This window comes from Hippoglossus stenolepis, chromosome 4, assembly GCF_022539355.2.
Source record: "Hippoglossus stenolepis isolate QCI-W04-F060 chromosome 4, HSTE1.2, whole genome shotgun sequence".
NCBI classification, from domain to species: domain Eukaryota; kingdom Metazoa; phylum Chordata; class Actinopteri; order Pleuronectiformes; family Pleuronectidae; genus Hippoglossus; species Hippoglossus stenolepis.
In genome coordinates, this window is record NC_061486.1 from 25,621,341 (window position 1) to 25,637,148 (window position 15,808).

At 39.6% G+C, this 15,808-nt stretch overlaps 1 protein-coding gene across 1 annotated transcript in view; it reads left to right on the forward strand.

The window, feature by feature from the left end:
• Nucleotides 1–15,808, forward strand: part of LOC118106476 (calsyntenin-2) — a 259,141-nt gene that overhangs the window by 158,383 nt on the left and 84,950 nt on the right. The window contains exons 4-5 of the mRNA XM_035155049.2: nt 4,880–5,088; nt 11,976–12,125. Coding sequence (XP_035010940.1) covers nt 4,880–5,088; nt 11,976–12,125 — 359 coding nt within the window. The remainder of the gene's footprint in view (nt 1–4,879; nt 5,089–11,975; nt 12,126–15,808) is intronic.

Genomic DNA, 15,808 nt, shown 5'->3' on the forward strand with positions numbered 1-15,808 from the left:
AACATCAAGATATCAATGTTATATTTTGATTTGTTTTAAAAGCAACTGATGAATTCAACACATATTCAACACAGGCTGTTATTTTGTTGACGTGTTCAGTTACACGCAGCATCTATTGCTCTTCTGTCCGTCCTTAGAGAGGGATCCCTCACATGTTTGTTTTTTTTAGTTAATAGACAATAGGGGATTTTTTGTAGTTTCTTACTATTGTTGAGGGTTAGATGGTTGATGGTTCTCCATCTCTGACCACAGCTGGTTGTGATGTGAGGTGCATGAAGATCAGCTTTACCACAAACCCTAGGGATGGAGATACCTTTAATGATTTCAGTCATTTCAGCAAGCGACACTAAAACATGCTTTGAGAGACAAAGGGGCTGAGATGAGTGTGTGGCTGATAGGAACAAAAAGATAAGAAGGATAACATGTAGAACAATGGTAAAGGTAGAGTGGCGCTGTTCCAGTGTTTAGTCAGTTTCGTATCAGTATCATCACAATCCCCCCTAAACTATTAATGAGGCTGATGAATTATTAAATCAATTGTTACATACCTTACTGTGACTCGAAGCTACCTGCATATTTCCTTTAAAGCAGATTTTTAAACATTCCTCCTGTTCATATCTCTTACAAACATATTGCCTGAGTGATGGAAACTAAAACCCCACTCCTGGTTCTGTGTAGAAATATATGAAGTTCAGCAGAAGCTAATATGAGGCTTCAGCATGAGTTTGAAAAAAAAATGCAAATGAAATGAAAGTCAAACTCAAACTCAACTTTATTTGAGTTGTATAATTATGTGTAATTCTGTGGATTAGCAGTGAAGTGTATGGATCTGCAGCTGAAGACTGGAGTCTGTGTTTACAGTGAGTTTAACCAATGACAGCTGTCTCGAACGAAAGTGGGTCAGTTAACGTATTTGCAGTATTTTTCATGATAACCGCTTATCCACCCGGCTTGATGCCAGTCCTACTCTCTCACGTTGGCACTCCTCAGTGTCATCTACAGTACATTGGCCATTAAAACATTTTAGCGTTCTGCCAACTGCAGAAACACCAAGGGAGCTTTTTGATGTGGAGATCCACATGATTTAACACAGAGGAAAACCTTGAAAACTCTGCTGAGCATTGTTTTTCTTGAAGAAATGTATAGTGCAGCAAAGGAAAACACATTTCTCACACAATAAAATTCACCCAGCTCTGATCTGAAGTAATGAAACATAAAAGTGTTGTTGGAACGAGGCTGTATCTTCCCTGCACCACATTTTAAGTCTGTATTAGTTGTATTTAAACATGACGTGTTCACACAGCAATTTGAAACACGGCCTCAGATTTGATTTCCTCATTAGCTGGGACGATGTTGTTTGTTTAACCTTTGACTTTTATGTTCCTCCAGATATCCATCCCCACGGCTCTCGTTTCCATCCACTTTGTTCAGCAGTGTTGTTGTGATCAGTCTTGCACCCGTGGGGGGGGGGTCCCTTAACCCGCAGTTGTGTTTCTGTGTCACCCTGACTCACTTCGGACCCTCTGCTTATGAGCTGTGGCCTGTCACTGGGAATGGCGGCCATGGACTCGACTTGGCAACGCTCCAGAAACATGAAAAGACACACGCACAAACACACACTCTCACACACTAACACACACACACACACTTGCCCTAGAGAGCCAGACGTCTGTTTGGTCCAGATGTGAGCCATCAGCAGAGAAACGCACACTCGCCCGCACACTCACACTGAGTCACAGTTATTTAGTTATATATGATGCATTTGTGTGCATGAATACATAATCACACACACACGCTGCAGACCCTCCGTACAAGCCTCGGTGGAACAGAGCATATGTTTGCTCCCTCACCACTGGGGAGTGTGGCAAACCAGGGGGTAATGTTTATGCGAGAGCGTCATTAATATGACAAAACAAGGCTGGCTGAGGGATTTACTGCACACACTGCTGCTGCCATCATCCGTCACTTCTTCCTATCACCGCCTTTCGACTGCTGTTAGCGCCACCATTAACATCCCTACAATCCTAATCCTAAAAGATTAATCACTGTCATACACATTTTTGTTTGCGTATTCCCGACTTGTGTCTGGTGGTGGAACAACTATTCAGATCCTGTAAAGGCCCTCAAAACCTGTCATGTTTAAGTCTTTACAAATAATACTTAACTTTGTTTTTTTCTCTCTTTAAATTCACTTATTTCATACGGTCAAGGCTATTTAAAAAAATATGTATCTTATTTGCATTTTGAAATACATCACATATTTACAGCAAATGGATTTGCTTTAAAGCAAATAATTTATAGCAAAAATGGAAAATATAGAAATGTATGCCAAGGTTTTATAAAATCAGAAAAATTGTCAATAAGTAAACTAATATGTCTGAAGTATTAATAATTTCTCATTAGCTGGTTGGAGGTCAAATATCTAAAGCTCTATACAGTTTATTTAAACCATTTTTACAATATTTAGTAATTTGTGAACTATATTTAACAATTGATTTAGTTTTTTGCCTTGTTTAAATAATGCAAATACTGAGATTATGCCTTATTTTTAGTTAGTTTTGGTAGTGTATGCCTTTGCTACGGAGGTATTGGGCACCAGATAATTTTATATATAAATATAAATTTTATAGTTTGGACTTTTATTACATTTTGTCAGGTTTGGGGCTCCGTACATAGAGGCCGTCATAAATTATGAGTTGTTTAGTTACTAACAAATGGAACGAGTTACAATGAATGATGCAGATAATAATGAAAGAAATGGAAGATGAAGTGTGTGCGTGTAGGATGACATCTGTATTACGAGGAAAGGAGGAGAATAGAAAGTGTAAGCTCAATGATGAAGATTGGAGATCTTAACCATGTTGCATGAAATGACACAACCTCCATTAATCTGAGTTCAGATGCATGTGTTGCAACTCTGATCTGCTCCATTCCATAAAGTCCCCACAGTTTCTGAAAGTATACATTGAATGATATAAAGCAGGCAGAGCTCATTTTAGTGCTTTTGGTATCGTTTGGGTTGACTTAACTATAATAATACATCATATTAAACATTTTAACTAGATATTAAGATATAAATAAATTTAAAAAAAAGATAAACACAGTAGATTTACTGAGTAAATTACTTGAGTAAATGTACTAAGTTACACCCTACAATGCCTGTCTTCCATTTCTCTGTGTTTTTTTCACCAGTTGTTTATACATTTAGGATTTCTATTAAAGCCTTAACTGTGGATGTGTTTGTGTACAGAGGCTTAAAACAAATGGCCCCCTGTGTGTGTGTGCTCGTGACAGGGACAGATAAGGCAGTGTGGAAATCCATTCTGCCTGGGCTCAGCCTCCGCACTGTTTCCCTCTTTGTCGTCCAGTCTCCATCTCCAGCTGACCACATGTTGAAGAGATATGCACGGCTCCTTGTTGTTGCATAATTTCACCGTTATTACTGTACCCACCAGCTAATCCTATAAGCCACATACTCATCTCTGCCCCTTTGTCTCACGAAGCAAAGCATTACTTCTGCCACAGCTTAAAACTGTATTAATCTGGCCCAGCGTCATCCATCACCAGTTGTCAGTCAATGAATCGAAGGATTGATCAGGCCCTCTTCTCTTGCCTTCTGGCTGCTGTAGAGTATCGATAAAGGCATGTTCTAGAGTGATGCACCCTGGCCTTCTTCATGAAGTGTGACCGAACATGAATTGCAGCTGATAGGTTGCTTATGGAATGATTAATTAGTGTGGTAAGTGCACTTGGACACTGTGTAAGGTGTGTATAGCTATTGTAGAGGAAGCGATCCAGGAGATTATTTTGCCATAGCGATGCAATCAAAGCAATCCATGGGGTCAGGTCAGATAGTGAATAACATAAAGCACATTGCGACTACTGGTTACCAATCCAATTCATCACTGGTAGGGAACTCTGCTCGTTAGGATCCAACCATTATTTGAGAGGCTGCAGTCATTACTCCTTCTTGCCATTGCATTTTCAAAGAATGTTAATATCCTTCCTCCTGTGTGTGGACTTCAAAGACATATAGCTTTGTAATGCATTTGAAGAAGTGCTTTGCAGCGATTAGGTACAATGGACCGAATCGGGAATACACACATAACCTTTTCCCAGTTATAAAACCACTTTGTTCTTTTTTTCTCTCTCTAACCCCCTTTATTTTGCTGTGGCAGCATAAATGAAACTGAAAACAGCAAACCTTAATTGCGATTTACTTTTCTGCCTGACAATTGCTGAGAAAGACATCGGCAGCAGGATTAGTGGTTTTGGGTTAATGCATTAATAGTTCAATTCATGTGGAGGCATTGGTATATGTTTATTGGATATTTTAAAATGTCTTTGAAGGTATGTTTTTGTGTTATAATAATTTTGGATAGATTTGGAAGATGCACTAACAAAAACAATGAATGGTAAAAATGTAAGAATCAGAGGCCAGAATGTCCTTATATTTGGTCCTAAGTTTTTTTTAATTTGTATTGAAAAAGTTTTTTTTAACATACATTCAATAAACAGTAATAATAAAGGACAGATGAGACAGATGGGTTTGCTTTTAATTGTATCATCAAAATTGTTACAGTTCATCCTGTGTGGAATATAAATGTGTGAACTAAATTTAATGTAAATCCATTCAATAGTTTTTATTCCATTTCACCTAAAACCACTAATATCAATGTCAGGGTGGTGCTAGAGTAAAAAGCAGGGTAAAGTTATCAAGATTCATCCTCTGGGAATCATGAATGTAGGCACGACAATGTGTGCTTGACATAACAAAAACATTAAAAAAGGAAGGACTGTACATGAAAGCAGTTACACTCTATGCAGATGATGTAATATTCTACACTAATCTCCCTTTGTCTCCCCCTACTGTCTGCAGAGCGGTGGTGCACATCCAGGTCAACGATGTGAATGAGTTTGCTCCTGTGTTTCGGGAGCCCCAGTACCACGCCGCAGTGACAGAGGGCAAGATTTATGACAGCATCCTGCAGGTGGAGGCCACTGACCAGGACTGCTCTCCACAGTACAGCCAGATATGTAACTACCAGATCACCACAAGCGCCACGCCCTTCGCAATAGATCGCAATGGTGAGTAGAAGAGACGCCAAATATATGACAAGCATCCAAAGATATGTCACTTTCCACAAAGTCATTGTGCTATGTTACCTATATATTAACAGTCTATGACAATCAGTGCGTTACAAGTGTTATTTTGAAGTGGTGTCAGTTAATTCTTCAGGGCATCCACTTTCTGCTACATATTTCAAATCAAGTCAATCTTCCTCTGCTCTCCATATTATGTCGAGAAGCAAACAATAAGTGTGTTTAATAACACAGTGACACTTATGATCTGAAAATCTATAATACACACACACACACCTAGTCTAAACTAAACATGCATATACCTGCATACACATGCACACACATAAGCTAAACTTAATACTCTGACAGATGTGTAAATGTGTTCTTTGCTCTTTGCAAAGACAAAGTCAAGCGTTGCCCAGAGAGTCATCAGTCATCTCCAGAAATCAGATTACAGAAGTCTGGGATCATATAAACATAAAACATATTGATGCGAAGAAAATTCAGTGGGCACATATTTAATTGACTTCATTGTATTGCCACTTGCACGTAGTAATTTTGTTCTTGGACATTACTCCACAAACAAACACTGAATGTTTTTACTGACATAAATCTATTCCACAAAATCTATTCTGAGATGTGATCATCAAAATCGCTTTATTTATTCAATGGCCATTACTATTATTAAATTCTAATTTATAAATAGTCCATAGTTTATATTTTAGTTTTAACATCCCGTTAAGTAGCTGACACGTACACGAGTCTATTGACATTTTGAATCTGACCACTGTTAGGCTATTTAAATACAACTGGAGGACCACTGGCTCTTCTGAGACTTAAAAAATTCACATTTCTTTATTTTTTTGCTTAAGATACAAAAATGTAAGAGACATTACTGTTTACATTTTTGTTGTTGCCGACTGCCGAGCGTTGCCAACTGCTGAGGTGCTGTAATAAAAAGGGCTGACTTGATGAGGTCAGGGTAAAACTGGACTGTAAATGATACAGAGGAGAGGCTGCAGCCAAGGAGTTCTCTCTTCTCTCTTCTCTCTCCATTTGAGGGTCTCGCTTAGCTATTGACCGCTGAGGAAAAGGCTTTGAGAGCTCTTGAACTCAAGAGTACCTAAGGGAGAGAGGAGGAAGATGGAGGGAGGAAAGGAGGTGTGGGCTGTGAGAGTAAGTGTAAGTGCTCTGAGAGGATCATGGAGAGATACAAAACTGTAGCAGTGATAAACTATACAAAAAGAATAAGACTGGTGATATAATACATTTTTCCTATTGCCAATAAAAAGACAAAAATCAACAATGACTTGATCCTAATAACAATTATAGTTTATGTTTCCAATCCCTGACGTATCAGATTTTTCTGAGCTCATTCTTAAGTCAAAATATCAAACAATACAATGAACCACACTGTTGCACAGGGTGACATGTTGCTTCATTGCCATTAATACACACTATAGTTTATATGCCTCAGTCCTATTTACACCACTTTACTACCGTAAATTTTCCATATTCCACCAAATGCGTATTTATCTACAGCTGAAGACTGCACTATTTATTTTTGTTAAAAATTACAGTGCCCAGCTGTTACTGGACCTCTCTTACTATACGTTTAACTATGAATCTATTGAATTGAGTGTTATTTGTCAAGAATAACATCAGTAGGATGTTGGTTTTGGGGTAAAGTGCCGCATACATGTAAGTAAAGTATGAAATTATTGATAAACAGACTATAACCTTATCGCCTTTTGGTAATTACATTTTTTTTTGTGGACATCAAAAACATAACTATTTAGCCATGCTTGAGCAAAATGCTGACATCAGAAGGCTAACATGGTAGTTTTAATCTTTAGTAGGAAAAAGTTCTAGCGTACCATGTTCACCACCACCAATGTAAGCATACATTGCTAATTAAGAGCATAACAAGGGTTCTGGGGATGCCAGTTGCAGATATTTGGTAATAAACTGAATAAAGTCAAGTTAAATAAAGGTACTGTAATACATCCTGAGGGGCAACAAATTTAAGTAGTTATTGAAACATTTCACTTCAAACTCTCTGTCAACCTCATGGTGGCACTAAAGCAAGATTCAGAGGACCATCACAGTCAGTGGGATTAATCCTCTGAGGACCATTAATGTCTGCACAAACCTGGATGACAATTCACCCACTAGTAATTTCAGTCAAGACCTAAATGGTAAACCAACCAACACACCAACAATGCCACATCTATAGCCATGCAGCTAGAATGACTTATACATGTTTTGAAAAACGTATGCAAAGTCAAATCTTTGCACTGGATGACTCATTCCTAAGTTTCCATGACCATGGGCACTGCAGTTTATTTTGAATCAATCCCACACACACTATCTTGGTACTGTGAATAGTCACCAGAACACAGAATATGTAATAATCTGCGATTAACAATAGTTCATTTAAGTTTAACTATCAAACTAACCTCCTGATTAGCATTTATCAAAACCTACAAAACCCATTGGTTGTATGTAATTTCTGAACCTTATTTAAATACAACTAGAGATTTGTGACTTGTTAAACGTGTTCAGTCTTGAGGACGAACAGCAGAGGGTGGTTGCCACATGTGCCCCAGAAGGGGAAGGGTAGTTGGAAAGCAAACTAACAACACAAACGGACAAATTGTTGTTTCTTCATGTGATTTGTTATAACTACAAAAAAGAATAATGCCAGCATTGTCTGTTAAACAAAGACTGGTAGCCCTAACAGAGCTAGATAAGAAATGCTCCGGTAATCCTGGACAGTAATTATAAAGCAATGATGGAGGGAACTCACAAAGGCAGGTGCAGAGATTGGTTTGCATTTGTGTGTTTATGTTCCTCTGATAGAAGGGCAAATAGAGAGAGCAAGATGAAGGGGAAAGTAGTCATTTACTAGCTGGCCACCCTCGCCAGCAGTCACAGCACGCACAGCGTGCTGACACGGATAAGTTGATGTGGTAATTGAAGGAGCGGGAATAGGAACCTTCGTCATGCAGAAAGGTGTGAGTGTTTATACTACTTGTGTGTGTGTGTGTGTGTGTGTGTGTGTGTGTGTGTGTGTGTGTGTGTGTGTGTGTGTGTGTGTGTGTGTGTGTGTGTGTGTGTGTGTGTGTGTTAGAAAAAGACAGAGAAGAGCCCAACAGATGAGGCAGCAAACAGTGAAATGAGATGAGGCTGCGAAACAGTGAGACAATGATGTGCATTGAGAGGCAATGGGACGTTTGGGAAGGAGAGAACAAGGAGGGAAAGAATTCTAAACAAGCTGAGAGGGAGATGGATGATGAGGAGGATGGGAGGACGAACAATGCCGTCCTCATATGAATTATATTTAATTGTCCCATTCACATACTCATATTCAAATTGACCCCATTATCAACATTCAGCTTCCTCCGCACCTGTCTCTCCACAATACAACAACCTTAACAAGCGCGTGTGGGCTGAGTTATCGCACAACAACTCATTCCAGCTATGTTTCAACTCTTAGCCAATGAGGCCCAATCGTGTCTCACGTCATGTCAAAGCTCTTCTCACTCCGCAGGGTTGTCAGTCATTCTCCCTCCCTATTCATCAAATATTAACCGACACATTATAGGACTACAATAGGTCCCTTCATGCAGTCTGAGAAAAGACGCCGTCTTGGGTGTGTCGCAGTTAAAGACGAGGGAGGAGACGTTCAGACAATGGACATGTACTGTAGATACATATACATTCAGATACATTAGTATATACAGGATAAAATCACATTTCACAAAGGTGGGCGGTTAAACTGTAATACCAAGATGAATTTTGTGGGCTCGATTTGTTTAGTCGCACAAATGGCTTATATGAACTCCACCTACATGACATTATCTTTGACTTAACTTAAAAAAATACTACATTGCCCACAATACAACACAACCACAATGGGGGAGAGAGTTGGCGGGCACACAATCAATTTTTAAAATACAGCATTTAGTGGCTTCAAAACAATAACACCATGCAGGTAAGAGGAGGACAAGTACCAGCTTCCTTCTTTTTTTTGGATTATGAAGCAACAGGGGTTTAATGGAAACATGAACACTAATCAAAGCACTTGTGTTAGATTGAGGCTACCTGTCATCCCAACCATGATGTCATTTGTTACAGTGATTCTATTAAGGCATCACAGTTAATTTGACAATGATATATCCTGATGGGTTGGAATTGAAATGAAATCTAATTAAAATTAAATACCCATTATTCATGTAAGCAAACACACTCAAGCAACACAGTGTGCAGGCAGATCAGCAGCAGTACACAATCACTGTGTGTTCTCTATTCAGTCTCAAATGCACGAGGCCATTACAGTAGACACACACTTGAGCAGAACTGCTGCATTTACCCTCTTACTTTCCTCGATGCAGTCGAAAGTGCCTAACTTTCATACTTTGTGCAGTTTTCACTAAAGTCTAAAGTCATTTGAGTCAGTAAACAGGAGACAAGTACCTTTCTTCAAGTCCTCACCTGAAGTACAGCTCCATTAAGAGAGAATGTGAAAGAGGAAAGTAGCAATGAATATGAAAAACTTGTCTGTTTCACATTGCCCATGGCTACAATAAAGAGAAACCAGTCTAGTTGTAAAAAAGCTTACACAGCCATTTTATGATTCCATAAAGTCCGTCTCCAAATCACTGACGGCCGCGAAACTCGTCTGTTTCTCAGTTACAGATTTGTTTTTTGCATTTATAACCGAGTGACAGAGTTTCCCAGAAAACATTGTACTTTACACATTTATCACATTTTCTCAGCTACTCGTTTCACTGTACATAAGCTTTCTAAATTAATGGGTTCACTCGAAAAACATATAAAATATAGTAAACTCCCAGCTTAATCAATTTACAAATGAAAGATTCATGTAGAGCTTCACCACAAAACCTGTTTACTAGAAGATATATTTACTTTTGCTAGAAGAAAAACTACAGGTGTAACTATGAAAATAACATGAACATTGGCTCTGTTTTATTCCAGGTCCCAGCAGGCCATGAGACTGAACCTGTTTAAACAATACCATGGGCTGTATTCATGAATTTATCTTACCTCTACATTTATCTTACCTCTACACATCCTCAGTGGACCTAAAAGTTCTTACAAAGTTCTGTAACTTAAATTGATTCAACACTGACAAGAGCCACTTTATAAAAGTACCTGAGAAAACTGGTAAGAGAGGGGGACTGAGGAAACAGACAGGTTGATTCCACACACAAGTATTTTACCAAGTGAGATGTTGGCGTGTCTGGCATCAAACACACTCTGCTTATTGATACTGAGGATTTTTTTACACTTGGCTGAACAAACTTCAACCTTTAATTATTCATTTTTCCTAAAGTTTCAATTCTACTGGGTAAACTAGTGAAGTCAGTGAAGTTAGACTCACTCATCCATGTATATATTACAGTTGGTGATTATGTAATGTAGCCTTCACTTAATGATCTGTCAAACATAAAACTTGAGGGTATTTGATTTGAAGCACATTTCTTATAGAGATTTAAATATTCCAACTTCATCAGCAGCGGACTGCATTTTCTCAGTGGATCAGTTTACACAAACATAATATTACAGTATAATAATATTATGGTATCGTTTCAATTTGCTGGTCAGCTGCCATTTAAATATGTTTTTAAATAGTAGCTATTATTGGCTTTTCTCCAACTCCAGTCCAAATTGTGGTGATAATTAAGGGCTAGATATTTGATAACTGCCAAAAGCAGCAGAAGAATAATTTGTGCACTTTAGCAGGTAATTACAATAATGTTATCTAGCATTAATCCATAAACACATGGAGGTTCAGCCATCTGGTTTGAATCCATCTTCAATGCTTTGATGCATTTACAAAGTGCAAAAGGTTTACCCATAACTGCAACTGATTTATATTTGCTTTCCTTCTCCTGCAAAAACTTCATGTGCAGCGCTCTTATGCTTTTAACGCTGACTGTTAGTCCTGTTCTCTTCCAGCGTGTCTAGCGGTGACCCTAGAGCTTAAATTTCATTTCGGGAAAGATGATGAAGTGGCAGGGAGCCAAATCAGGGGATTGTGTTGGTGTGCCAACAACTTGCACCCATCCAACAAGCTGTGAGGGGCTGCATTGTCATGATGGAGCACCCAATTGCCATTGCACCACCGTTCAGGCCATTTGCACCAAATGTCTCTCCTCAGACACCTCAGAGCCGAGTAGCTCTGGACAGTCTAGATTGTCAGTCTAGGATTCACGGTGCATAACCCAACAAATGTCAAACACATTGCTCATGGACACACTCCTGACCTGATGCTGCTCTCCTTCTCCCTGTGTACAACACCACTGTGGGCTCTTCCACTGTGAAGACTGCTGTTTGGTCTCTGTGTCATCGACATAGACCCTAACTCCTGTTGAAATCACAAATACAAACCGAAGAGCGCTGACAAAATGTAACATGGAATACTGACTCACCACAGTTGTCAGTCGCTCCTTAAGAAGCTAAATTCCTTGAAATCCCTTTCATGCTATTGTGACATATTGGAATGCTGTAAAAAGGGCCTAATGCTGCAAACAGGAACTATCTCATCTGTTTTTCTAACTGATGGTGAATCTTAGAGCACAGAAAATGAAGATAAAAAAAAAAATGGTTGCTTAGAGAAAGTAGGCCACACCAACAACAATTAAACTACTTCATCTCCTTCACCCCAACCACACAACAGGAAGACATTTTGTTCATTTATCCATTCTTGGGGGATTTGAAATCTTAAAAGGAGCACTAGAATTTATGGCTCTTGAGTACTCATGTTTTTCTTTTGAGACAAGATTAAAGGACTGAAATTATTTAACATATTATTTTTTTCCCTTTGGGTTGAATTTGACCTTGAGTGACATTTTCTCCTCCATCAGGTAACATCCGCAACACCGAGAAGCTGAGCTATGACCGGCAGCAGCAGTACGAGATCCAGGTAACAGCCTGGGACTGCGGCCAGAAGAGGGCGCTGCAAAGCGTTCCCGTTCGCATTGATGTCAAGCCTGTCTGCAAACCCGGCTGGCAAGGTGGGCCTTCATCATTTCTGTGTGTGTGCGTTTGTGTGCCACGATTTCAGGAAGGTCTGATTGTTTAAACCTCCTGAAACGCAAATGCAATTATTTGTGTGTGATTACTTGAGTTTGTACAGTATGTGTGTGTCAGCATGGCTGTGTTGCACGGTGTGTGCACAGGGAAGGAGCTTGGGTAGTGAGCTGTGAGGAATCTATTTATGCTCATAGAAACACAGATGTGATTATTTGCATATTATTACTTTGGTGTGTGTGTGGTCATGCTTATCTCTGAATGTCTGGTACTTGCTGGAATCTGCAGACTGTGATTATCCGACTGTCTGAGTTTCTCCAGTCTCTTTACTTTCCTTTTTCCTCTCTTGGATTTCTTTGTTGCCTCACTCTTGTTTTTTTTTCTGCTTTCCTTTTCCTTTCCATCATCATCTCTCTCTTTTCTTCCCTCCCTGAGGAATTGGCCTGTCAACTTTAGCTGGTATGGTCAACAGCAATTTACTAAGAGCGGTGTGACTCAGCCAACACGGCTTTTAGCACATCAGAAGTCATGACAGCCTGAACAAGGCTCAGAGTAATGCAAAGAAAAGTGTTCACCTGGTTTTAAACAACACAAAGAGCCCTCGACGTAACTGTGGACGCAATCTGTCAGAGAGGGAAGCGGCACGTGATGAAGGACAAACTCACGCAGCGAACAGCTTCACCTAGAACCATGTACAACCTGTGCTTTACTGTCATGAGGGCATAAGTTTGTGTGCTGGCTTTGTTTGGCATGTGGCCATTTCACGCTCCACAGGACATACTGTTAGCAAGCAAGGTGATAAATAGAAATATATGAGGACCCTGGCAGCAGCTCAGTGGCAGCAAGTAAACCTTAAAAAAGGTCAAGTTGTTTGGCTCGTTTTAAATTTCCAATCTGTATTTTCTCTGAACAAGTGACAACATATGCCTGTAGTTTAACGTAAACTTAACTTTTCTGATCTTCCTCAGGAATCTTCGGTGACAAGGTCAGGATCTTAAAACAAGACAGAAAAAAGCTAAATCATTTCATTTTGCATCAAGAAAATAAATGATTCAAGGAACATCTTGAAACTTTTAACATTAGTCTTGTTTAAATCATTTCTTGAGATGGGTGATTTTTGCAGTGCAGTCGCAGCTCTACATGTCCGGCGACTGATTTTAAAATCCAAAAGAATTAAGGTCACCAAATCAACCAGTCTAAAAAAATGAGTACAACAGTCAATATGTACTCCTACATATTGATCTCAAAATGAATACAAGTAAGAAGTGCAAATTCACTGGGGCAGCACTTGGCAGCCCGCTGTGGAGTGTTTGTTGTGCCAAGGGGGTAAAGCCACAAGCAAGGATGATGGCAAGTTTAATTACATGCTTCATGGTTTACTGTATAAGGTTGCAGATATTGTCAAAACACATGAGAGAAGGCTACACGTGAAAGACTTTTGCATAACATACAGACACAGTCCTAGCTGCACAGTTGTTCCAAAATTGGGGCCATGTCTCATATCGAAACACTTTACACATGTAGAGGCTTCAAAAAGTCTTTACACCCTGTCACGTTTTACACATTTTTGCACATCAGTGACAAAGTGAATCATGTTTTTAGAAGTTTTCTTAACAAATGTATCAAATTCAAAACAGCGGCTGAGAGGCACCCTCAGTAACATGATACTGCCACCACCATGCGTAGGTGTAATGTGTTAAGTGTCCTGCATGCTCTACTCAGCTGCCAACACTTGAATGTCCCTGTTGTTGAGCCGGACAATCGTCTTAATGTGTGATGGGCAAATTTCATGTCATGTCTGAAACGTTAGGTGCTCTTTATAAAGGGTTAAGTGTTTCTCTCTTTAGAGGAGAAATTATTTTTCCTCATGCTTTCTGATTCATTGGCAAACTCCAACCCTGCTGTCACTCGCCTTTTACTCAAAGTGGTCTCTGTCTAGCCACACTACCATAAACGCCTGATTGATGGAATGCTGCTGAGATGGTCGTCCTTCCGAAAGGTTCTCCCTTGTCTACAGAGGACATATGAAGGACTGTTAGACTGGCTGCTGGGTTCTCGGTCACCTCCCTGACAGAGGTCCTTCTCCCCCATCAGGTTCCAAACGTCTTCCATTTCACAATCATTAAGGCGGCTGTGCTCCTGGGGAACGCTCAAAGCTTTTGAAGTGGTTTCGTACCCTTGCACTGATCTGTGCCTCACAGCTATGCCGAGGTCTACAGAGAGTTCCTTGGACTTCATGTCTTTTTGTCCAGAAAGGCAATGCCAATTGTGGGACCTTACATACACAGTCCAATTATAGACATACCCCACGGATGCACCTGACCACAAAATAGAGTGACACAGCCAAGGGTCTGAATGTGCTATGCTAAATGTTAGATTTTATTCTCACACTTTTAAAGTGGGCCCTCCGGTGAGAATCCCCCTCTGGTTAGTAGTTCTACCTTAAAACTGCAGTAAACAGATTCAAACAGCCGGAGTTTATGATGTCACAAACCTAAGAAACTAATCCTGTGAACTTTTGGGTGGGGCTCAGTCGCTGGAAATAGCTCCTCAACAGCAGGTAAGCTGTGAGGGTGAGGAGACATGGAGCTGGGCTGGGGGGATATTAGCATATTCATAGATCCTAGTCGCAAAATGAGGAAGGAAGTTATAGAGTTACTTTTTAAGCCGTTTTAAGGCCATGAGGGTTTTTTTCATCACAAACCTTTTGAATATTTAATTTGGAGGAACAGAAGAGTTGGAATAAGCTACTAGAGAGGGACTTAAATAGATTTGCAAAATATCTCAAAACTAAATCTAAAAAGAAAATCATATTCCTCCCAAATCATAGACATGAACATACACACAAGTGTAAATAATGGAATGAGTGGACCGCGGGAAGATAAGAGACAGAGTAAGAATACTTCTGTAGAGCCTCTTCTTTTCACCTGGTGTTGGTTATCTGTTGTATTTGGCATAACATCTAGTTCCTAATACATCAGTTAATCGTGACCAGTTTTATTTGGTCAATCTTATTGCCCCGAGCCCTGAGACAAACGTTAAAAAACGAAAGATACAGGTTTCTGTTTCACAGTTTCATTTAAGTTTATATGTTAATGCATTGGTATCTTTAAATTTACATTAACTGTATTAATCTCTAAACCTTCACCAAATTACGTGCGGGTCTGACTACTTTTTGTCATTTACAGATATTAGTCTTTGATTTTCAATAAATTTGCAAAAATATCTGAAAGCATGCTTTCCATCTGACATTGTGGGTTATTGAATGTAGATTGATGAGCAAAATCTTCAGTTTAATCCACTGACACAATTGAATGGAAAACGGGATCTGAATAGTCTGTGAAGCCCCTCGATGCTGTTCGTCTGGGCATATACATTTCAGCACAGCACTCATACATTACCAGAGGGTTGTCATTGGTGTACAGGGTGACATGGCTAGGCTCCCGGTGATTATCCTGTCTTTGAAGTCTGTTTACAATATTTTTTCTGAGTGCATTTTTCACGTTAGGATTTTCAGCACAAGATTATAGTGAGAAGATGCACACACACACTCACATAAGCATGGAGACACTCTTTCCTGATGAGAGTCATCCTTGTGAGCATTATTTGGCAGCAGAGATGAAAGGGGGGATGGAAGGGGAGAAGTAAATGCCATGGCCACAGATCA